Consider the following 19,209-nt stretch of genomic DNA (forward strand, 5'->3'; position numbering starts at 1 on the left):
CTCAACAGGGTGTTAAGAGACCCTCAGAAACCTCCTATAAACCCCTTCATTTTTCTTTTTTTTTTCTTTTTTTTTTGATTCACTCTACCAGTCAGAAGTTTGGAATAATTCATTTCTTTATTTTATTTTTTTGAAAGTAGAATCTTTTGACACTAAGGCTGCATTTGTTTGATGGAAAAAATACAGTAAAACAGTTATATTGTGAAATAATACTACAATTTAAAAGAACTGGTTTTAATAATTGTTAATTTATTACTGTAATGGCAAAGCTGAATTGTCAGCAGCCATATTGTTATTGAAAAATCCAATAATTAATTCCTCAGACACGGTAGATGCCCCCCTACAGAGTGAGCTGGTGATGAATGCTATGGATTTAGAGGCGGAGTCATGGAGCCTAGCGGTGGAACCCCATTTCTGCAAGATGCAGGAAAAACGCATCGTCAAGAGACAGGATGTCATTTACGGTCAGCTGAAACAGTAATTTTGTGCAGGTGTGTTCTGTTCGTAGCTGTTCATCATTTGAAAGTGTTTTTGTGCTCTTGGTCTTACTCAGAGTTCATGCAAACCGAGCTCCATCACGTGCAGACGCTCATGGTAATGGCGGAGGTCTTCAGGAGGGGAATGCGGGAGGAAGTCGGGCTGGATGCGGACACCATTGGTCGGATTTTCCCTTGCTTAGATGAACTGCTCCTCCTCCACCGTGACTTTCTGTCAGCGATGAGGGAACGACGGCAAAGCTGTGTCCAGCCAAACAGCAACAAGAACTACCTCATCCACCGTGTGGGTGACATTTTTCTGCAACAGGTATATAAATTCTTCAATGTATTGTTAAACCATTAAATAACATTGACTAACAATGAGCCAATACGTTTTACATTTTTCACGACTGTTTCCTGAAACCACCTGTATCATAATTAATCATTTGATGTATCATTGACATAATCCTTATACTCTACTGATACATGAAAAAGCTGTAGAGATGATAAAGACAAATAAATAAACGCTTCAGAGTTATGCAGCTAAACATGGTAACCCCTTTAAAAGTGCAAATGCTCATTTCACTTTAACCTTTTCTCATATCCGTAGCTTAGACTGCGTATCCTCACAGCAATTACACACAATAGACTGCTTGCTTCTGCATAAACACAATTGCTTAAACGCGCTGCAAGACTGTTAAACATAACTCTTAGATTGAACTGTTATGATTGCTCATTTAATAAGCAAACCATGCAATATGCTCAGATATAGACCATTTTGCAAGATGTAAACAACACTGGTCCAGAAGCACTTCCTGTTTCAGTTTTTAACACTACATAAAAGCTGGGATAAAATACAACATACAGAACATATAAAACTGAATCAGAAAGTTAAACAAACATCTTTAAGATGTTTTCTTTACATGTGAAATAAAGAAAACAGTTACAAACTGAAACAGGAAGTGCTTCTGGACCAGTGTTGTTTACATCTTGTAAAATGGTCTATATGGAGTAAAAGAGTGTGCCGTTATCTTAGATGTTGATTTCAGATGCTTTCTGAAAGCAAGCTACAGACAGCTAAGAGCAAACCACCAGTATTTGAATGTTGACTGTTGAGCTGCAGCTCATTGGCTGCTGATCCAACAGCAACCAATCAGCTGCGCTACGTAGATGACAATGCGGATGCTTCCAAATGAATTAAGGACCCTATCACCCTACTCCATCTAGAGTTTCATGCCAAACTTGGTATTATACTGATATATATACATACATACATCTTCTTCCGCTCATCCGGGGCCGGGTCGCGGGGGCAGCAGTCTAAGCAGAGATGCCCAGACTTCCCTCTCCCTAGACACTTCCTCCAGCTCTTCTGGGGGGATACCGAGGCGTTCCCAGGCCAGCCGGGAGACATAGTCTCTCCAGCGTGTCCTAGGTCTTCCCCGGGGCCTCCGCCCAGTGGGACGTGCCCGGAACACCTCCCCAGGAAGGCGTCCAGGAGGCATCCGGAACAGATGCCCGAGCCACCTCAGCTGACCCCTCTCGATGTGGAGGAGCAGCGGCTCTACTCTGAGCTCCTCCCGAGTGACCGAGCTTCTCACCCTATCTCTAAGGGATCGCCCAGCCACCCTGCGGAGAAAGCTCATTTCAGCCGCCTGTATCCGGGATCTTGTCCTTTCGGTCATGACCCAAAGCTCATGACCATAGGTGAGAGTAGGAACGTAGATTGACTGGTAAATCGAGAGCTTTGCCTTACGGCTCAGCTCCTTCTTCACCACAACAGATCGGTACATCGACCGCATTACTGCTGAAGCTGCACCGATCCGTCTGTCAATCTCCCGTTCCATCCTTCCCTCACTCGTGAACAAAACCCCAAGATACTTAAACTCCTCCACTTGAGGAAGGATCTCTCCACCAACCTGAAGTGGGCAAGCCACCCTTTTCCGGCTGAGGACCATGGCCTCGGATTTGGAGGTGCTTATTTTCATCCCAGCCGCTTCACACTCGGCTGCAAACCGTCCCAGTGCATGTTGAAGGTCCTGGTATGAAGGGGCCAACACGACAACATCATCCGCGAAGAGCAGAGACGAAATCGTGTGGTCCCCAAACCTGACACCCTCCGGCCCCTGGCTGCGCCTAGAAATTCTGTCCATGAAAATTATGAACAGAACCGGCGACAAAGGGCAGCCCTGCCGGAGTCCAACATGCACTGGGAAGAAGTCTGACTTACTACCGGCAATGCGAACCAAGCTCCTGCTTCGGTCATACAGGGACCGGACAGCCCTTAGCAAAGGACCCCGGACCCCATATTCCCGGAGCACCCTCCACAGGCCGCCTCGGGGGACACAGTCGAATGCCTTCTCCAAATCCACAAAACACATGTGGACTGGTTGGGCAAACTCCCATGAACCCTCCAGCACCCTGTAGAGAGTATAGAGCTGGTCCAGTGTTCCACGGCCAGGACGAAAACCGCACTGTTCCTCCTGAATCCGAGGTTCCACTATCGGCCGTATTCTCCTCTCCAGTACCCTGGCATAGACTTTCCCAGGGAGGCTGAGAAGTGTGATCCCCCTATAGTTGGAACACACCCTCCGGTCCCCCTTCTTAAAAAGAGGAACCACCACCCCGGTCTGCCATCCCAGAGGCACTGTCCCCGACCGCCACGCGATGCTGCAGAGGCGTGTCAACCAAGACAGCCCCACAGCATCCAGAGACTTAAGGTATTCGGGGCGGATCTCATCCACCCCCGGTGCCTTGCCACCGAGGAGTTTCTTGACTACCTCGGTGACCTCAGCTAGGGTGATGGACGAGTCCACCTCCGAACCCTCAGCCTCTGCTTCCTCAATGGAAGACGTGACGGCGGGATTGAGGAGGTCCTCGAAGTATTCCTTCCACCATCCGACGACATCCCCAGTCGAGGTCAACAGCCGCCCACCCCTACTGTAAACAGCATTGGTAGGGGACTGTTTCCCCTTCCTGAGGCGCCGGACAGTTTGCCAGAATTTCTTCGAGGCCAGCCGATAGTCCTTCTCCATGGCCTCACCGAACTCCTCCCAGGCCCGAGTTTTTGCCTCCACGACCACCCGGGCCGCAGTCCGCTTGGCCTGCCGGTACCTGTCAGCTGCCTCCGGAGTCCCACGAGCCAACCAGGCCCGATAGGACTCCTTCTTCAGCTTGACGGCATCCTTTACTTCCGGTGTCCACCACCGGGTTCGAGGATTGCCGCCTCGACAGGCACCGGAGACCTTACGGCCACAGCTCCGAGCAGCCGCTTCGACAATGGAGGTGGAGAACATGGTCCACTCAGACTCAATATCTCCAGCCTCCTTCGGGATCTGGTCGTAGCTCTGCCGGAGGTGAGAGTTGAAGATCTTTCTGACAGGAGATTCGGCCAAACGTTCCCAGCAAACCCTCACAGTACGCTTGGGTCTGCCGAGTCCGTCCAGCCTCCTCCCCCGCCATCGGATCCAACTCACCACCAGGTGGTGATCAGTTGACAGCTCCGCCCCTCTCTTCACCCGAGTGTCCAAGACATACGGCCGCAGGTCAGATGAAACGACCACAAAGTCGATCATCGACCTACGGCCTAGGGTGTCCTGGTGCCACGTGCACTGGTGGACACCCTTATGCTTGAACATGGTGTTCGTTATGGACAAACTGTAACTAGCACAGAAGTCCAATAACTGAACACCACTCGGGTTCAGGTCGGGGGGGCCGTTCCTCCCAATCACGCCCCTCCAGGTGTCACTGTCGTTACCCACGTGAGCGTTGAAGTCCCCCAGTAGAACAACGGAGTCCCCAGTCGGGGCACTTTCCAGCACCCCTCCCAGAGACTCCAAGAAGGCCGGGTACTCTACACTGCCGTTTGGCCCGTAGGCACAAACGACAGTGAGAGACCTATCCCCGACCCGTAGGCGCAGAGAAACGACCCTCTCGTTCACCGGGGTAAACTCCAACACATGGCGGCTGAGCTGGGGGGCTATAAGCAAGCCCACACCAGCCCGCCGCCTCTCACCATGGGCAACTCCAGAGTGGTGAAGAGTCCATCCTCTCTCAAGGAGTGTGGCTCCAGAACCCAAGCCATGCGTAGAGGTGATTCCGACTATCTCTAGTCGGAACCTCTCAACCTCACGCACAATCTCGGGCTCCTTCCCCGCCAGTGAGGTGACGTTCCACGTCCCTAAGGCTAGATTCCGTGTCCAGGGATCGGGTCGCCGAGGCCCCTGCCTTCGACTGCCGCCCAATCCTCTCTGCACCGGCCCCTTACGGCTCCTCCTGCAGGTGGTGAGCCCACGGGAAGACGGTCCCACGTCGCTTCTTCGGGCTGAGCCCGGCCGGACCCCGTGGGGAGAGGCCCGGCCACCAGGCGCTCGCATACGAGCCCCAACCCCGGGCCTGGCTCCAGGGTGGGGCCCCGGCTGCGCCATACCGGGCGACGTCACGGTCCTTGGGTGTATTTCCTTCATAAGGGGGTTTTTGAACCGCTCTTAGTCTGACCCGTCGCCTAGGACCTGTTTGCCTTGGGAGACCCTACCAGGGGCATATAGCCCCAGACAACATAGCTCCTAGGGTCATTCGGGTACTCAAACCCCTCCACCACGTTAAGGTGGCAGTTCAAGGAGGGGTACTGATATATATATATATTTCAATTCATAAGAAGTACTACATCATGGGAAACATCATAGGTGTGTGTTTGTTTTCATCATAGTTCTCCATGGAGAATGCAGAGAAGATGAAGCAGGTGTATGGTGAGTTTTGCAGTCATCACACAGAAGCGGTCAGCTACTTCAAAGAGCTTCAGCAGCAGAACAAGAGATTTCAGCTCTTCGTCAAAGTGAGATTCAAACCACACAATGACTACATCAGTCACATATTGATGTATTCTGATATGCTTTCAGCAGCACTGAATTTCAGTTAATCACTCTAATCTTTTTGGTTCTACAGCAACAGAGTAGCAACTCATTGGTAAAGAGGCGAGAAATCCCAGAATGCATTTTGTTAGTGACGCAGCGAATAACGAAATACCCTGTCCTCCTGGAGAGAATACTGCAGTACACAGAGGGTATTATTCCACACATACACACTCAAAATCACAACCAAACATTTGTTTAAACTCAGTTTCTTTTGTTCTTTGTTTCAGAGCACACAGAAGAGCATGCTGACCTGTCTCGTGCGCTAGTCCTGATCCGAGAGCTGATCTCTGCTGTGGACCAGTATGTGAGTCAGTTCGAGCAGAACCAGAAGCTGAGTGAGGTCCTGGGCCGCATGGAGAACAAGTGTACTACCAAACTAAAGAGCGGTTACACCTTCCGCAAGCAGGACATCACCAGTGGCAGGGCTCTGCGGCACCAGGGCCCACTGCTCTGGAAGACGGCCACAGGAAGACTGAAAGGTGATTGTCAAATGAAACAGTCACAACACATCACGCAGTTGTCGATATGAAAGACATATGAACAGCCATTTGTACTTAATTCTGGCTAAGAAGTGAAATATCTGATTATGTTATTTGATCATCAACAGATGTTCTGGCGTTTTTGCTGTCTGATTCGTTGGTGTTCCTTCAAGAGAAAGATCAGAAATACATCTTTGCTGCTGTGGTTGGTTTCTGAGATTACGGTGTTTTCATCTCCATATAGCAAACACTACTGTTCAGGAGTTTGGGTTTGGTAAAAAAAAAAATGCAAGTAGTATTGCAAAATATGAATAACATTTAAAAATAAAATTTTAAATTTAACTGTTTTCTATTTTAATTCATTTTAAATAGTTATTTATGAATTTTCAGATCCCTTTACTCCAGTCTTTAATGTCACACAATCCTATAATATATCTAATATTCTAATATGCTGATTTGGTGTCTAAACTGTTGCAAACGGTTGTGCTGCTCAATATTTTTTTGTGGAAACCATGGTATGATTTTTTTTTTTTTTTAGTATTATTTGATAAATAGAAAGTTCAAAAGAACATTTATTTGAAATTGAAATATTTTGTAACATTGTACATGTCTTTCTTTCCTGTTATTTTGATCTATTTAATTTTGTTGAATAAAAGTATTAATTTCTTTAAAAAAAAAAAACAAATCTTAATGACCCCAAACTTTTAAGCAGTAGAGTAACTCTATTTGTATTCAGGGTATATATTAGATCATATTCTATATCACACTTTTATTAAGTGTGCATTGATTGCTAGTTTGTTTTTGTGTAAATCTGATGATGTATCTTTAATCTTTGATGCAACTGTGTAAAGTTAGATATGTTTTCTTTGCACTGTTTCTCAGGACCAGAAGCCTCCAGTGATCTCTCTGCAGAAGCTGATCGTGCGGGAGGTGGCCAATGAGGAGAGAGGCATGTTTCTGATCAGCGCATCTTCAGCTGGCCCTGAGATGTATGAAGTGCACGCTACTTCTAAAGATGAACGCAATGCCTGGATGCGACTCATCAGAGAGGCTGTGGAGAGGTGTGTACTGATGAAGAGTGCTGTTCCCATCACCACAGCACCATAAGATGAAACATGTCATACTTTTGTATATTGACTCTTCTCTACAAGGACAGCTGAGGAAAAAAAAAAAATCTCTCTTCAACTTTTGTTGTAGTGTGTGATTTTACTCATTTTAAATTGTATTTGTTTTGCTAAGTTGTCCTGAAGAGGAGGATGAGACTACGAGTGAATCAGAAGAGGAAAAGAGAGTTACCGAAGCAAAGGTCCAGAAGATTCACAGGCTTCAAGGTGATACAAGCAACCAGCGAGGCTGATGAATCCAAAGAGCTGCATTTATAATAGCTGAAATGTTTAATTTATAATGACTAGATATTAGGGGTGGCATGGTTGACAAAACCCACGGTTCGGTTTGTATCACGGTTTTAGGGTCACGGTTTTCGGTTCTGTACGGTTCTTGTTGTTATTTTTTCTTTTAATCTTTAACACTCCAGAAATGTACCTCAGTATATGATATATAGCTTAATTTAGGATAAAGTATTACAAAAAATGTTATCATGCAATCATGCACAACCTGAATTGAACTTGACTTTAATTTATATGGCAAAAAAAGTAGAATGTGTATCACTTTCTCTACAGGAACTTATGTGCATTTTTAGCACACAAAGATTGAAATTAACTTGCATTTATCAATCCAACTTAAAGGGTTCGTTCACCCAAAAATGAAAATTCTGTCAGTATTTACTCACCCTCATGTTGTTCCAACCCCGTAAGACCTTCGTTCATCTTCGGAACACAAAGTAAGATATTTAAGATATTAAGATCACTCCTGCATACTAGTCCATAGGCTTCTTGAGGGAATGACAATTGATGGCCTCGAAAAGTCATTAAAGACATGGTTAAAATAGTCCAAGTGACTACAGTGGCTCAATCTTAAGTTTATCAAACGACGAGAACACTTTTTGTGCGCAAAAAAAACAACAAAAATAACGACTTTATTTCAACTATTCGTTTATTTCTCTCTCTGCCTCGAGTCAGGTTACTAGTTTAATAGCGTAAGATTCTGTTATTGTACGTCACACGCATCTCACATATGACCAGCGTCGGCCAATAGTGAGCCTACGTGTGACGTAGCTCTACGCTATCACACTACGTTAACTGACTACAGGCCCATAGAGAAGGAAGTAAATATTTGAAATAAAGTCGTTATTTTTGTTTGTTTTGGCGCACAAAAAGTATTCTCGTCGTTTGATAAACTTAAGATTGAGCCCCTGTAGTCACTTGGACTATTTTAACGATGTCTTTAATGACTTTTAGATGCCATCAAGTGCCATTCCCTCAAGAAGCCTGTGGACTAGTATGCAGGAGCGATCTTAATATCTTAAATATCTTAATTTGTGTTCCGAAGATAAACAAAGGTCTTGCGTACATAATTGCCTATAATTAGGCTATAGCAATAGCAAAGGACATAATCATAAAGTGAAACACAAAACACAAAAACAGTATCATCAATGCTTCTATCCCCTGAGAGAGGATGCACTCTCCCGTGACATTGAAAAGCATACGGAGCTGTCGCTCTCGCGGTACTTTGATGTCATTCACCGATCGATCTGGACAGCGTCGGTTCAAGTCGAACAAGCCTCATAAGTAGTCCACACATGTCTTATTTTGCCCAAAAAGGAAACACACATCTGAGGTCACATATGGGCACGAGGCTATGAGACGCACACACGCTCCGAATTGAGACAAGCGAACCGAACGGTTCAGAAGTTTTTTCATGTACTGTGCCACCCTTACTAGATACATCTATCCATTAGCATTGCCATTCATCTTAATTTAACTTAAATTATCGCTGGAAACTTATGTTCTGACAAATGCTTATGGCACCTTAAGAATGCACATAATCCTAACCCCTTACTGACTGTATATTGTCGGTGCATGCATTGATAAGCAGTTGCAATAGCGATTGCTTGTTGACATTTAAAATGCATTTAAGACATATCTTTTTATACAGACTTTTTAGTAATATCTTTTGAGTCTTAACTGCACTTTATCTGTAAATGTGGAGTGTTCGTTTGTGTGTTTTGTGTTGTGTAGTGATCTGTATTTTGCTTGTGAGGTGGTCTTGGGTGTTATGAAAGGCACCATTAAATAAAATGCATTATGATAAGTTCATTTCATGCTTTGAGAGCTCTCCAAAAATAATCTGTTACTGTTAAAACATCTAATAATAAAATGAAATACATCTGATTTTTGCTTGCTGCTTGCAAAGAAACAATAATTTCACCAAAATACAATTTCTATCAAATAGTTGTCAATGACAACTTTGCGTCAGCTAAAGAACCTTTTTTTTTGACGTGACAACCGAACATTTTCTTTCACAGAGTCTCTGTGCGGCCACGATCATCTCATCTGTGCCAATCTGGAGGAGAAGCTCCACATCTACGCCGAGCTGTCAGTCATGGCAGGACAACGTGAGCCAGGTCCAGACCCAAGGCTGCTTGTACGGCCCAGTACTGAAGACATCCCCCAGGCTGGAGTACTGCTCGGTGCTGCGCTTAAAGAGGGTGGGAGTCTGCTGAGAGAGACGCATCAATACATTACCACTACCATTCAAAAGTTGTGAAGTCAAAAGAGTGAAATTTAGTGTTTGTGCACATGCACATTCACACCCATAGATTTATAGACACAATATGCTTTGCTTTTTCAATACTTTTTAACAATGCTATGTTATTTTTTCAGGTTATTGAACCACAACTGCATGCATAGTAATCTTGCCAGTTATTAATATCGTGCTGTCACACTCTCTGTTTATTAGCGGAGAACCTGAGAGCAGCTCTCTCTTCTCACTGTGCTTCTGCTGCCGTCCTGTCTGGTCCAGAAGAACAGACTCAATCTGAGACCTGCGCTCCCTCCTCGCCTCTGCCTCCTGAGAACCAGAGCCCACTGACGGAAACCCACCACAGCGAAGAGGAGGAGTGGAGAGGAGAGGAAGGCTTAAAAACACAGGCCTTTAATCACAACGCGGATGCTGATCACAACATGCACCTAAAGGTAAATGGGATCCTGCTCGTTAACAGCACTTAAACGCATTTAAATGGCCCTTATTTGCACAAGGTATTACTACTAGAAAATGAACTGTGGTAGTATTATGTCACAGCATGATTGATTACTAATAGAAATGTACTAATATGGCTAAGAAATGTTTAATATTTTCCAGTATTCATGATTTAAATTGTGCAGCATAAGAGGTACAGTCACCCTGCATAAATAATTCACATTCTTCTTCCACTATCACATCTCAATCTTTGTTACTAAGTATTAATGAGCTTGAAATAGGAGGAGTCCATTTTACTGCCTCCAGGGTCTCGTTTCATTAAAAATAAAAGCGAAGAATTAGGCTTTCATTTTCTTGGATATATTTTCTGCTGTGGTTGCTGTCTTACGGTGTGCTGCACAGTATATGTCATGCTGATAAGGTTTTTTTTGTGCTGCTGACATGGGCACAAGCTCATGAAAGGAGATATTTAAATATTTAAAAGGTATTTAACTTTTATTGTTACAAAAGCAATGAATTCTTGTTTTACTAGATTTTAAATCTTTTTTTTTTTTTTTTTTTTTTCATTTATTTTGGACATTCAGGCCTTGTTTTTATAGACAGGGCTTAGCTTAGGCCAGAATTAGGCCTTAGTTCAATTAGGACAATTAAGTAGCTTTTATAAATGAGCCTTTATAAAAATAATGGTATGCATCTTGAGACAAAACAATGGAAGTGACATTTTACGTTTCATTATACTAAATTATATGTATTTTAGTCTGGGACTAGGTTTAAGCCTTGTCTGTGAAACCGGGTTGATTTGGGTTTTAAGATTTAGATTGCCATTCATATTTATTTCTACTTTTACTATTTTATTCAGTTCAGTTATCATAGATTTTGGCCAAATCTTTCTTGTTGCACATAAGCAATTCCTAGAAAATCAGCAAACAAAAACATAGTTTTGTGTCCACCAGGTGGTGCTATAAACTTGATATTGACAAAGACAGGGCATACATCTTGCATTAATAGGGCAGACTTGTTTGTGTTGATTTCAACACAAAAGAGTGTGCTTATTGCAAATCTCTCTTCCCATTTATATTTTCACATTACAGTCCACTAACATCCAGATGTGCAGATTATGCAAAGTGCACAAATAATATTAATTCTCACTCACTTTAGCCTAATGTTTAATGAATCTAACATCTAGGCATAAGAACCATTTTAAATCTTAAGGAATCATCCTCTCACTTTTTGGGTGGTAATCTGTGGGGGAATACCATAATGTTTCCCCCCACATTACTCATATATCTTTGAGTGAACTCTTTGCCTTTGCTCATTTATAAACCTACTTGGCTGGGAGGCTGTTTTCTTTAACTCAGGTCACTGCCGTGTGTTTCCTGTGCCGTCTGTTGACTTTGTAGATAAAGAACCAAATGGTGTTTGAGCCAACAGATGCTGAAGTTTTTGAATCATCCTTACAAACCCGCTGAAGTAAACACAATGTTTGCAGTTTTGTAAAAAATTGCTACAGGAAGCAGATGTCTGCCAATAAAATATAAATGAAATGTATTGCACTTTTGTATACAATAGATAATAATAGAACATATTGCTATACTGCTGCACACATCTATGCTGTTATCTTTCCAGGTAGAAAAACATTAGTTGGAGTACTAGACTCCATGTGTCCGATTAAAGAAAAGTCTTAGTTTTGGTTTAGAGTTCTTTACTTTTGGTTGCTCATTGTTTGTTGTCTTAATGCAGGTGAGTCAGAGTGTGCAGAGCTTGACTCAGCTGCTGTACAGTCTACAGGTGAGCTCATGTCACACAACCACATACCAACTGAAAGAGTAATTATAGTGGACAGGCCTTACGTCAGACACACAGAAACACGCGACATGACTCATGAGTTGTAATAGCTCTGTCTAAGCCTTAAGTTTCATCGCCCGAACATGTTTGACCAACTATGTGGCTTTATCTCTTATATAACTCGCTGTGGTTTGGATGTATAATAGGATGTGTTGTAATGCAGGTGATGCTGGATATAGACATTAGTGGCCCACCTGCGAAAAGAGATTGGCCTTCTTTTTACATTGCGATTTTCTAGCTATTTTAGATATCATTGTCAAAGGGATAGATTTGGATGCATTTTTATTGTTTGTGAGTAGGAAGACCTAATAGAGCTGCTCAGTCATGTCAATTTGTAGGTTAACCTGGAAGGCTAAATCACAATAGGTTCCCTCTGGAATACCGAATAAGTTTTTAGAATAACTGTATTTGATTCATGAGTGAAATAAAACTTTGACATTTAGTTTAATGTACACACGCAGTCAGACCTCAAATGTGAATTTGTGTGCTTTAAAAACAGTTGATGGCAAATTGCTACACAAGGACTGTAGCTACTACTTTTCAAATGTTAGGGGTCAGTGTTTTTTGTATTAATACTTTTATTCTGCAAATGTGACGGTAAAGACATTATAATATTACAAAAATATATACAGTGAATGCTTTCGATTTATCAAAGAATCCTGAATTATTATTATTTTTTAATAATTCTACAAAAATATTAACCAGCAATCAGCTTTGCCATAACAGGAATATATTACATTTTAAAATTGGAAACGGTTAACTTTTAAAAATCTTTCACAATATTACAGCCTTTTTCTGTCTTTTTGATTAAATAAATGCAGTCTTGCTGAGCATAAGATTCTTTTGACCCAAATATTACAATATATTTACATGATTGACAAATCGGCCAACCGTTCTTCTCTATAAAGGCCAAACAGTTAACTGCCAACACTTAAAACCACGAGAGAGAAACATTTTTTTTTAGCTTGATTGAAAATGTAACAGTTTTCAAAGTCAGTTTTCTCTGATCATGAATCTGAACCTGAGTATAGACTTACATTTTTAGCAACATGCATTTGAGTTATGATAGTAATTTGTGTTGTAGAACAAAACGTGGAAGTAATTCTTCAATGTCTTCAAGTATTGTAAACCACAAACTTTATTTTTCTCATAAATCCAAAACTGCTGTGCTAAAAACCCATTAGATATACCAGAGGGAACCAGTGTCTAAAAATGACAATTTTCCTCAGGTTAAAGACTAAAACGGCTCTATTTAACAAGTCATTAGAGACAACATGAGAGAAGAATTTAAAATCACATCTCAGATGCAATTGTGGATGGGGCTTGTGTAAGTTGATTCATAGACACCACCATTCAAAAGTTTGGGCAATGCATCATTTTTTAATGTTTTTAAGTATCTAATGCTCACCAAGGCTGAACTTATTTGATCAAAAATACAGTAAAAACTGTAATATTGACATAATACTACAATTTTACTTTTGTAACTTTTGACATCTAAGAGGTCATCATATTATAAGAATATCCTGTAAGTTTCAGGACCGAAAACGTCCTTGTTAGTCCAAAAAAAGCTGTTATTGACACCAGGCTCAGCAAACGACTCGTTTTTAAAAGTGGGGAACTATGACGTCAAAGAGGATAAAACACCACCCCCGCAGAAGATCAACACCTACTTCAACACGGCCGCTTTAGCCTCGCCCACCGATTCGCGCATTACACGCATAGCTAAATAACATAGACCTACCTCGTGATGACAAACCGGATCGAGAGTGAAACTCATTATAATATGTAAAACTGTTATCCACTCACAGCTCCTCTTGTGGCAAAGTCTTCAATGGCTCACAATCCTTCAGAAATCATTCTAATATACTAATTTGGTGATTTAAGAAACCTTTCTTATTAATTACCAATGTTGAAAATAGTTGTTCTGCTTAATATGTTTGGGAAACAGGGCTAATTTTTATTCCATTAATAATTCTATTTGATAATTTTTTTTTTTTATCTTTAAAAAAAAACTCACTGAACCCAAACTTCTGAATGGTAGTACACTTGTAGCTTAAAGAGCCAAAAAGATTGACTTTACCTTTTGATGATACAGGTCGTATGAATTGAGGGTTGTTACCTACTTAGTGATGGTTTAGCCTGGACACTACACACTGGTGGTAGCTAATTCTAGAGAATAAGAGCCATTGTTAGCAGTGATAAAAGGCATCTCACCGTTGATCTCCTTTATATTAATACTCTCGCTTTTTGTGAATAGGCCGCAGTCACCATCCAAGACAGTTGCTATGAAGTCCAGAGGCTCCTTCTTCTCCTGTTATCAAACACCTCCTCTCACCCACACTCCCGCCCACTGCCCATCACTCGCAGCAGCCAGGCCCTGCAGGAGCAAGAGCGCCAGCGGGAGGCGGAGCGGCGTCGAGAGGAGCTGGTGGACGTGGCCCGTCTACGGGGCACCCTGGTACGAGAGCGGCAGCAGTGGGACCGAGAGTGCCAGGTGCGGCAGATTCAGCAGTCAGAGCTGGAGACGTCATTGGTGCAGAGGGAGCTGGTGTGCCACCTAGAGGAGCAGAGGCTGCAGAGCGAACGCCAGGAACTCCATGAGCAGCTGCAGGAGTACCAGCAAAGCCTGGAGAGGCTGCGAGAAGGTCAGAGGAGTGTAGAAAAGGACAAAGAGAAGCTGGACACTCAGCGGAGACTGCTGGAGAGTTTGAAGCATGGCTGCCAGCAGAACCTGCCCACCATGGTCATACCACTAGATGGAAAGCAGACACAGGTAGGATCAGTGAGTGAAAATTCGTACACACCCTGGCCAATAACCAATTATTCAACCGATAGTTTGTACAATGGATACTGATTGAAAACAAAACAGAAAATAGTGCTAAACTTTATTACAAAAATTGAAAAACAGTACTGAACCACGAAAATGTGCTGTACTTTTTAATTATATTAATTAAACCTGTTAGTTCATTGTGCATTAAATTATGTGAAGAGATACAGCTTTAAAATGTTAATTTTAACATTTACTAATAGATATTTACAATGAATAATACTAACCCTTAGTTAATGATGTTAACTTACAAGTGGAATCTTGTTGTAGTGTTAGCATTCATATAAATCCAGTCATGCTGAATGATGACCAGCTTTAAATATCTACACCAAGGGCAGAGCATTGAAACTAGACACATATGTATAATTGTATGTTTAATCTCACACTTTATTTGCTTCTGTTTTAGAACACTTATCAAAATAGCAAAATATGTGTTACAGTGGCGATAAAAAAATAACTTTTATACGTTTATGGCTGCATGAACATGAGCTGCAGTTTGCTTTCTCGTGTCTTTAGATTTATATAAGCAACTTCCCTGCATATCAAATGCAAAAAAAGCAACCAGCTGGATATAAAATAATGCAAATAGATGGGAACAATCGCAACATTAAATATTTGGGTTGGGCTTGCATGCGGTTTTGTCACATTGTTTAACCGTTTTGTTAGCATCCTCTCAGCTTTGACTGCAAACATACTGCTGTTCTCCATTAATGCTGCATCTAGTCAACAAATGAATTACTTTATAATGACATGAAAACACGCACAGTAGTGTACTCTATACATACCGTTTCATTGTCTGTTTTAAATCCGCCTCTGAAGTGTACCGCTATGTGCAGCGTGTCTCGCGTGTCAAAACAAACAGCACAAGGCGTCAGTGATGTTTTTATTCCGCCTCTAGAGGCCGCTCAAATGACAATGATCCAATCGATTCCCATGTGACAAAATTGAGTCACAGTCGGGAAAACAGGATGATTGCAATTTCCATTTCATACTGATTTTAATATTGCTCAAACCTGCTAGTTGCTGATGAACATTTTTACATCAGAAAATGAATCTGATGATTTGCGTTTACCCGTTTACCTGTAAAAATGCAAGGTGGAATGACAGAAACTTGAGATTTCCCATTAAATTGAAAGTTTTTTGCCAGTACAAAAAATTTATTTGTAGTGTACCGATAACAGTGATCCTTTTATAGGTTTAAGGTTTAAGAAACTGCCTCTAATTATTGCACTTTTAAAATCTTCTTTTGCCTTTGAGCCATGATTTTGAAAGAAATTTGTTGTCATTCATATCCTAGTTGGTCAATTTGCACATCAGAGAAGACTTGGCACTTTGTCAGATTTCTCTGGCTTTTGCACAATGATTTGAATTTGCTTAAATATAACATAGGAGAATCTTTAAAAACACCTTTATTCATTTGTGTTATGCACATTAATTAAAAGTAGTTTAATTTAGAATAATTTGTGAGAAGACTGCAGCTCTCTTGCATCCTGTGATGAAATGCCACCAGTGCCACGAAGGCAGCTTCTCTTTAGGGTCATTGTAGTTTCTGTCTGTTTGTTCATATGCGCCTATATAACTTTGCATGTGCTTCGTATCTGTTTGTGTGTTTGAAATATTCCTAAAAGCTAGTTGTGATCTGTGGGAATGTCATAAAAGCCTTCGTGCACAGCATGAGTCTGGAGACACAGCTGTCTTCTAAACGCTGGCATATTTCATTGCTCCTCTGCTCTTTCCTCCTTTACTCTGTTGCCAAAACACCCAGGTAGTGATGTCAGAGGATAGCACTCCCAAATCCTCTCTCATCTGACTTTGAAGATGGAACAAAACTGTCAGTTGTGAATTCAAGGCAGAGAAAAAATATTTTCAGTTTTTCTTGATCCCACTTGCTTTCTTTTTGGTCATGTCATTCCCTTCTGTCTCTTTCTTTCTTTCTTTCTTTTTTTTCTTTCTTTCTTTCTTAAAAAGTTTGGGTCAGGTACTGTTTTTCAAAGAAGTCTCATATGACTCCCTGAACCTTTTTAAAACGTGTTTGAAAATTATCAGTAGGTCACATTGTGGTGCTCATAGTTTGCCTGGCTCGGCTCGTAATTTCTCTCACACAAAATGTGAGCCACGACTATGAGCATCAACAATTTCCACACAATTTCTCCCGAGAGAAAAAAAATCACCTGCAAGCTCGTACGACAGCAAAAATCGCACCAAATGTGGCTTTCACACAGAAGGAGCATTTTTGTAGTTTGTGTAACTATTGGTGGAAGTACCTGCTGTTTGGCATGTTTGCACCGCAGGAACTGGGAACAATTTAAGTTTTAGGAATGCCTTTTGTGAGGACTAAATTAGCTCCTACTTCAGAGGAGGGTCTAACTCATCACAATAGGAACTACCAGTGAGGTAAGAGTATGTTGATTGGCCGAATGCATGCCATATGAAACAAGCCATGTAAACACACATGTACTTACTCCACAAGCATGGAAAACAGTGATAGATGGACCAACGCCAAAATCCTGGCACTTAACCTTTACGCTACAGAGTTACTGATGTTGTTGAATGCTGTGCTTAAACGACGTCGCTGACGTATGACTGTTGCCACTTCAGAGTTCCCACTGGCAGTGCAAATGGGAACATTTAGTTCTAGGGGGACCGCCCTGATGGCTAGTTCCTAGAACTGGTGCAAAAGCCCCTTATGTGTGGGGTTTTCCTCTCTCTTTCTCTTTCTGTTTTTGAGATAAACAGTATTTTTGAATGATTGGATTAAACCAACTGACCATACCTCCCAAACATGCCTTGACAAATAAGACACCCACACACTACGAATTGTATAAGGTCTAAAGCCAACGTTGCCTTTTCAGGCAGAGTCAAATCAGATGTGGCAGTCCACTAAGGAGGAAAACGTTTCATTCCTCAACCTCTTTTATACAGGGAAGATTCAGTTGTGGTCAAGCGCCCGTTTCTCACACACAGCTAAGCCTCTGATTCATTACCTGCGAAAATGAGAGCAATTCATGGCTCATCAGTCTTAGACCGTGTGAGGTGGTCTTAAACAAGTTAATGATTAATTATAATTGAAAAGCCAGTACCAAGGCAAAATAATTAAAAACAACTCTTTCTACTTCATTTTGCAGGTCAGAGAAGTTGTAACGGATTGACCTAATTGACTGGGGTGCCAAGCAGGTTTTTAAACCTACTATATTTTGTTTAGTCAGTCAACCTTACAAAGGATTCAGACATTAAAAAAAAACAAATAAAGTAGAACCCTTAATATGTGGATGAAGAATTAACAACAACAGTAATAGGCTCAATTCATATAAACTGTTATTAGTTTTTGTTGATCAAGATAACATTCAGTGAGAAAAAAAAACATTAATGTTTCACTAAAGGCAAAAAAACAAACAAACAAAAACTAAATCAGAAACCAAAAGTTCTTCAAGTTCTTCAAAAGTTCTCCAACAACTCAAATACTCAATTCCCAAGTCTGGGGTTCATTTAGTTCATTTACCATGACAAGTATTCAAACAAAATCAGATCTGCTCATTCAAAGTCAGATTATTTTCCTTTCAACTCATTGAGGGTGTAAACACCAACAGTTTCACAGTTCACATTAACAGCTCTTGACCAAGTTCTCAATTCAGCATAGTTTTTGTACATGTACTTAGACCTTTCAGAGTCCATTCAGGCCAGCACTGAGCAACCAGTCCACTGTGCAGTTGAAAAAGAGTTCTCAGCACTTTAAACCACAGTCACAAAGTCTCATGCCAAAAAGTCTCAACTGGCAAATCCAACATAAGAATATGAAAAAAGAGAAAAGAAAAAACAATACTTGGTTGGTTTGTCCAGTCAGTCAGTTAGCGAAATGATCAGTCCTCCATTGTTGTTTGAACCATTAGTAGTATCTTTGAACATCCAGGAACATCCAAAAGAACCATAAATCCCAAGGCAAATCAACAAAATGTTCCTTTTACCTCACAGGGTTTTTTGTAGGGATTAACTTCCCACATCTTTCCACTGCACAAGGTCTCCTCAAACTGCCATCTTCCAACTCTTTTAAGCCATGTGCTCCACACATCATGTGACTCGGTGAATCATGTGACTGAGAACATCATGTGACTGAGAACATCATGTGACTGAGAACATCATGTGACTCAGAGAATCATGTTCGTCACACTCCCTTTCCCTTGTAAAAAGCAAAACAATTAGGTGACAGGCTTATTGTTGAGGTCTGAAAATCCAAGGAATTCCTCTTCATCGGTATCCTCTTGGAACAGATCCATTAATTTTACGCGCTGCATTTCCTCTAGGTCTTTTGCTGTGGGATAACATGGTTTTAGTTGACATACATGTATGGTACGTAAATCCTCTCCTGTTTCTTCCATTACAACCTGGTAATTTAAAGGACCCATCCGACGTATGATCCTATAAGGACCTTGCCACCTTGGTGCAAGCTTGGCTGAAAACTTCTTCTCTGCTTTAGAAAGGGGATGAGAACGTAGCCAAACCCTATCATTGTTTTTGAATTCAAGGTTGCGTCTCTTCTTATCATAATTCCTTTGTTGTCTCAGACGAGCTTTGGACAA

At 41.7% G+C, this 19,209-nt stretch overlaps 1 protein-coding gene across 6 annotated transcripts in view; it reads left to right on the forward strand.

Annotated features, from left to right (window-relative positions):
- arhgef28a (Rho guanine nucleotide exchange factor 28a) overlaps positions 1–19,209 on the forward strand; it is an 87,219-nt gene that overhangs the window by 51,022 nt on the left and 16,988 nt on the right. For all 6 annotated transcript variants that reach the window (XM_039649991.2, XM_039649994.2, XM_039649993.2 and 3 more), the window contains 12 exons: positions 324–464; positions 554–804; positions 5,182–5,307; positions 5,418–5,535; positions 5,614–5,865; positions 5,994–6,070; positions 6,748–6,926; positions 7,105–7,196; positions 9,290–9,472; positions 9,724–9,959; positions 11,704–11,751; positions 14,066–14,581. In XM_039649991.2, coding sequence (XP_039505925.2) covers positions 324–464; positions 554–804; positions 5,182–5,307; positions 5,418–5,535; positions 5,614–5,865; positions 5,994–6,070; positions 6,748–6,926; positions 7,105–7,196; positions 9,290–9,472; positions 9,724–9,959; positions 11,704–11,751; positions 14,066–14,581 — 2,219 coding nt within the window. The remainder of the gene's footprint in view (positions 1–323; positions 465–553; positions 805–5,181; positions 5,308–5,417; positions 5,536–5,613; positions 5,866–5,993; positions 6,071–6,747; positions 6,927–7,104; positions 7,197–9,289; positions 9,473–9,723; positions 9,960–11,703; positions 11,752–14,065; positions 14,582–19,209) is intronic.

The sequence above is a fragment of the Pimephales promelas genome, chromosome 4 (assembly GCF_988280905.1).
Source record: "Pimephales promelas chromosome 4, fPimPro1.hap1.1, whole genome shotgun sequence".
In the NCBI taxonomy this organism is placed as follows: domain Eukaryota; kingdom Metazoa; phylum Chordata; class Actinopteri; order Cypriniformes; family Leuciscidae; genus Pimephales; species Pimephales promelas.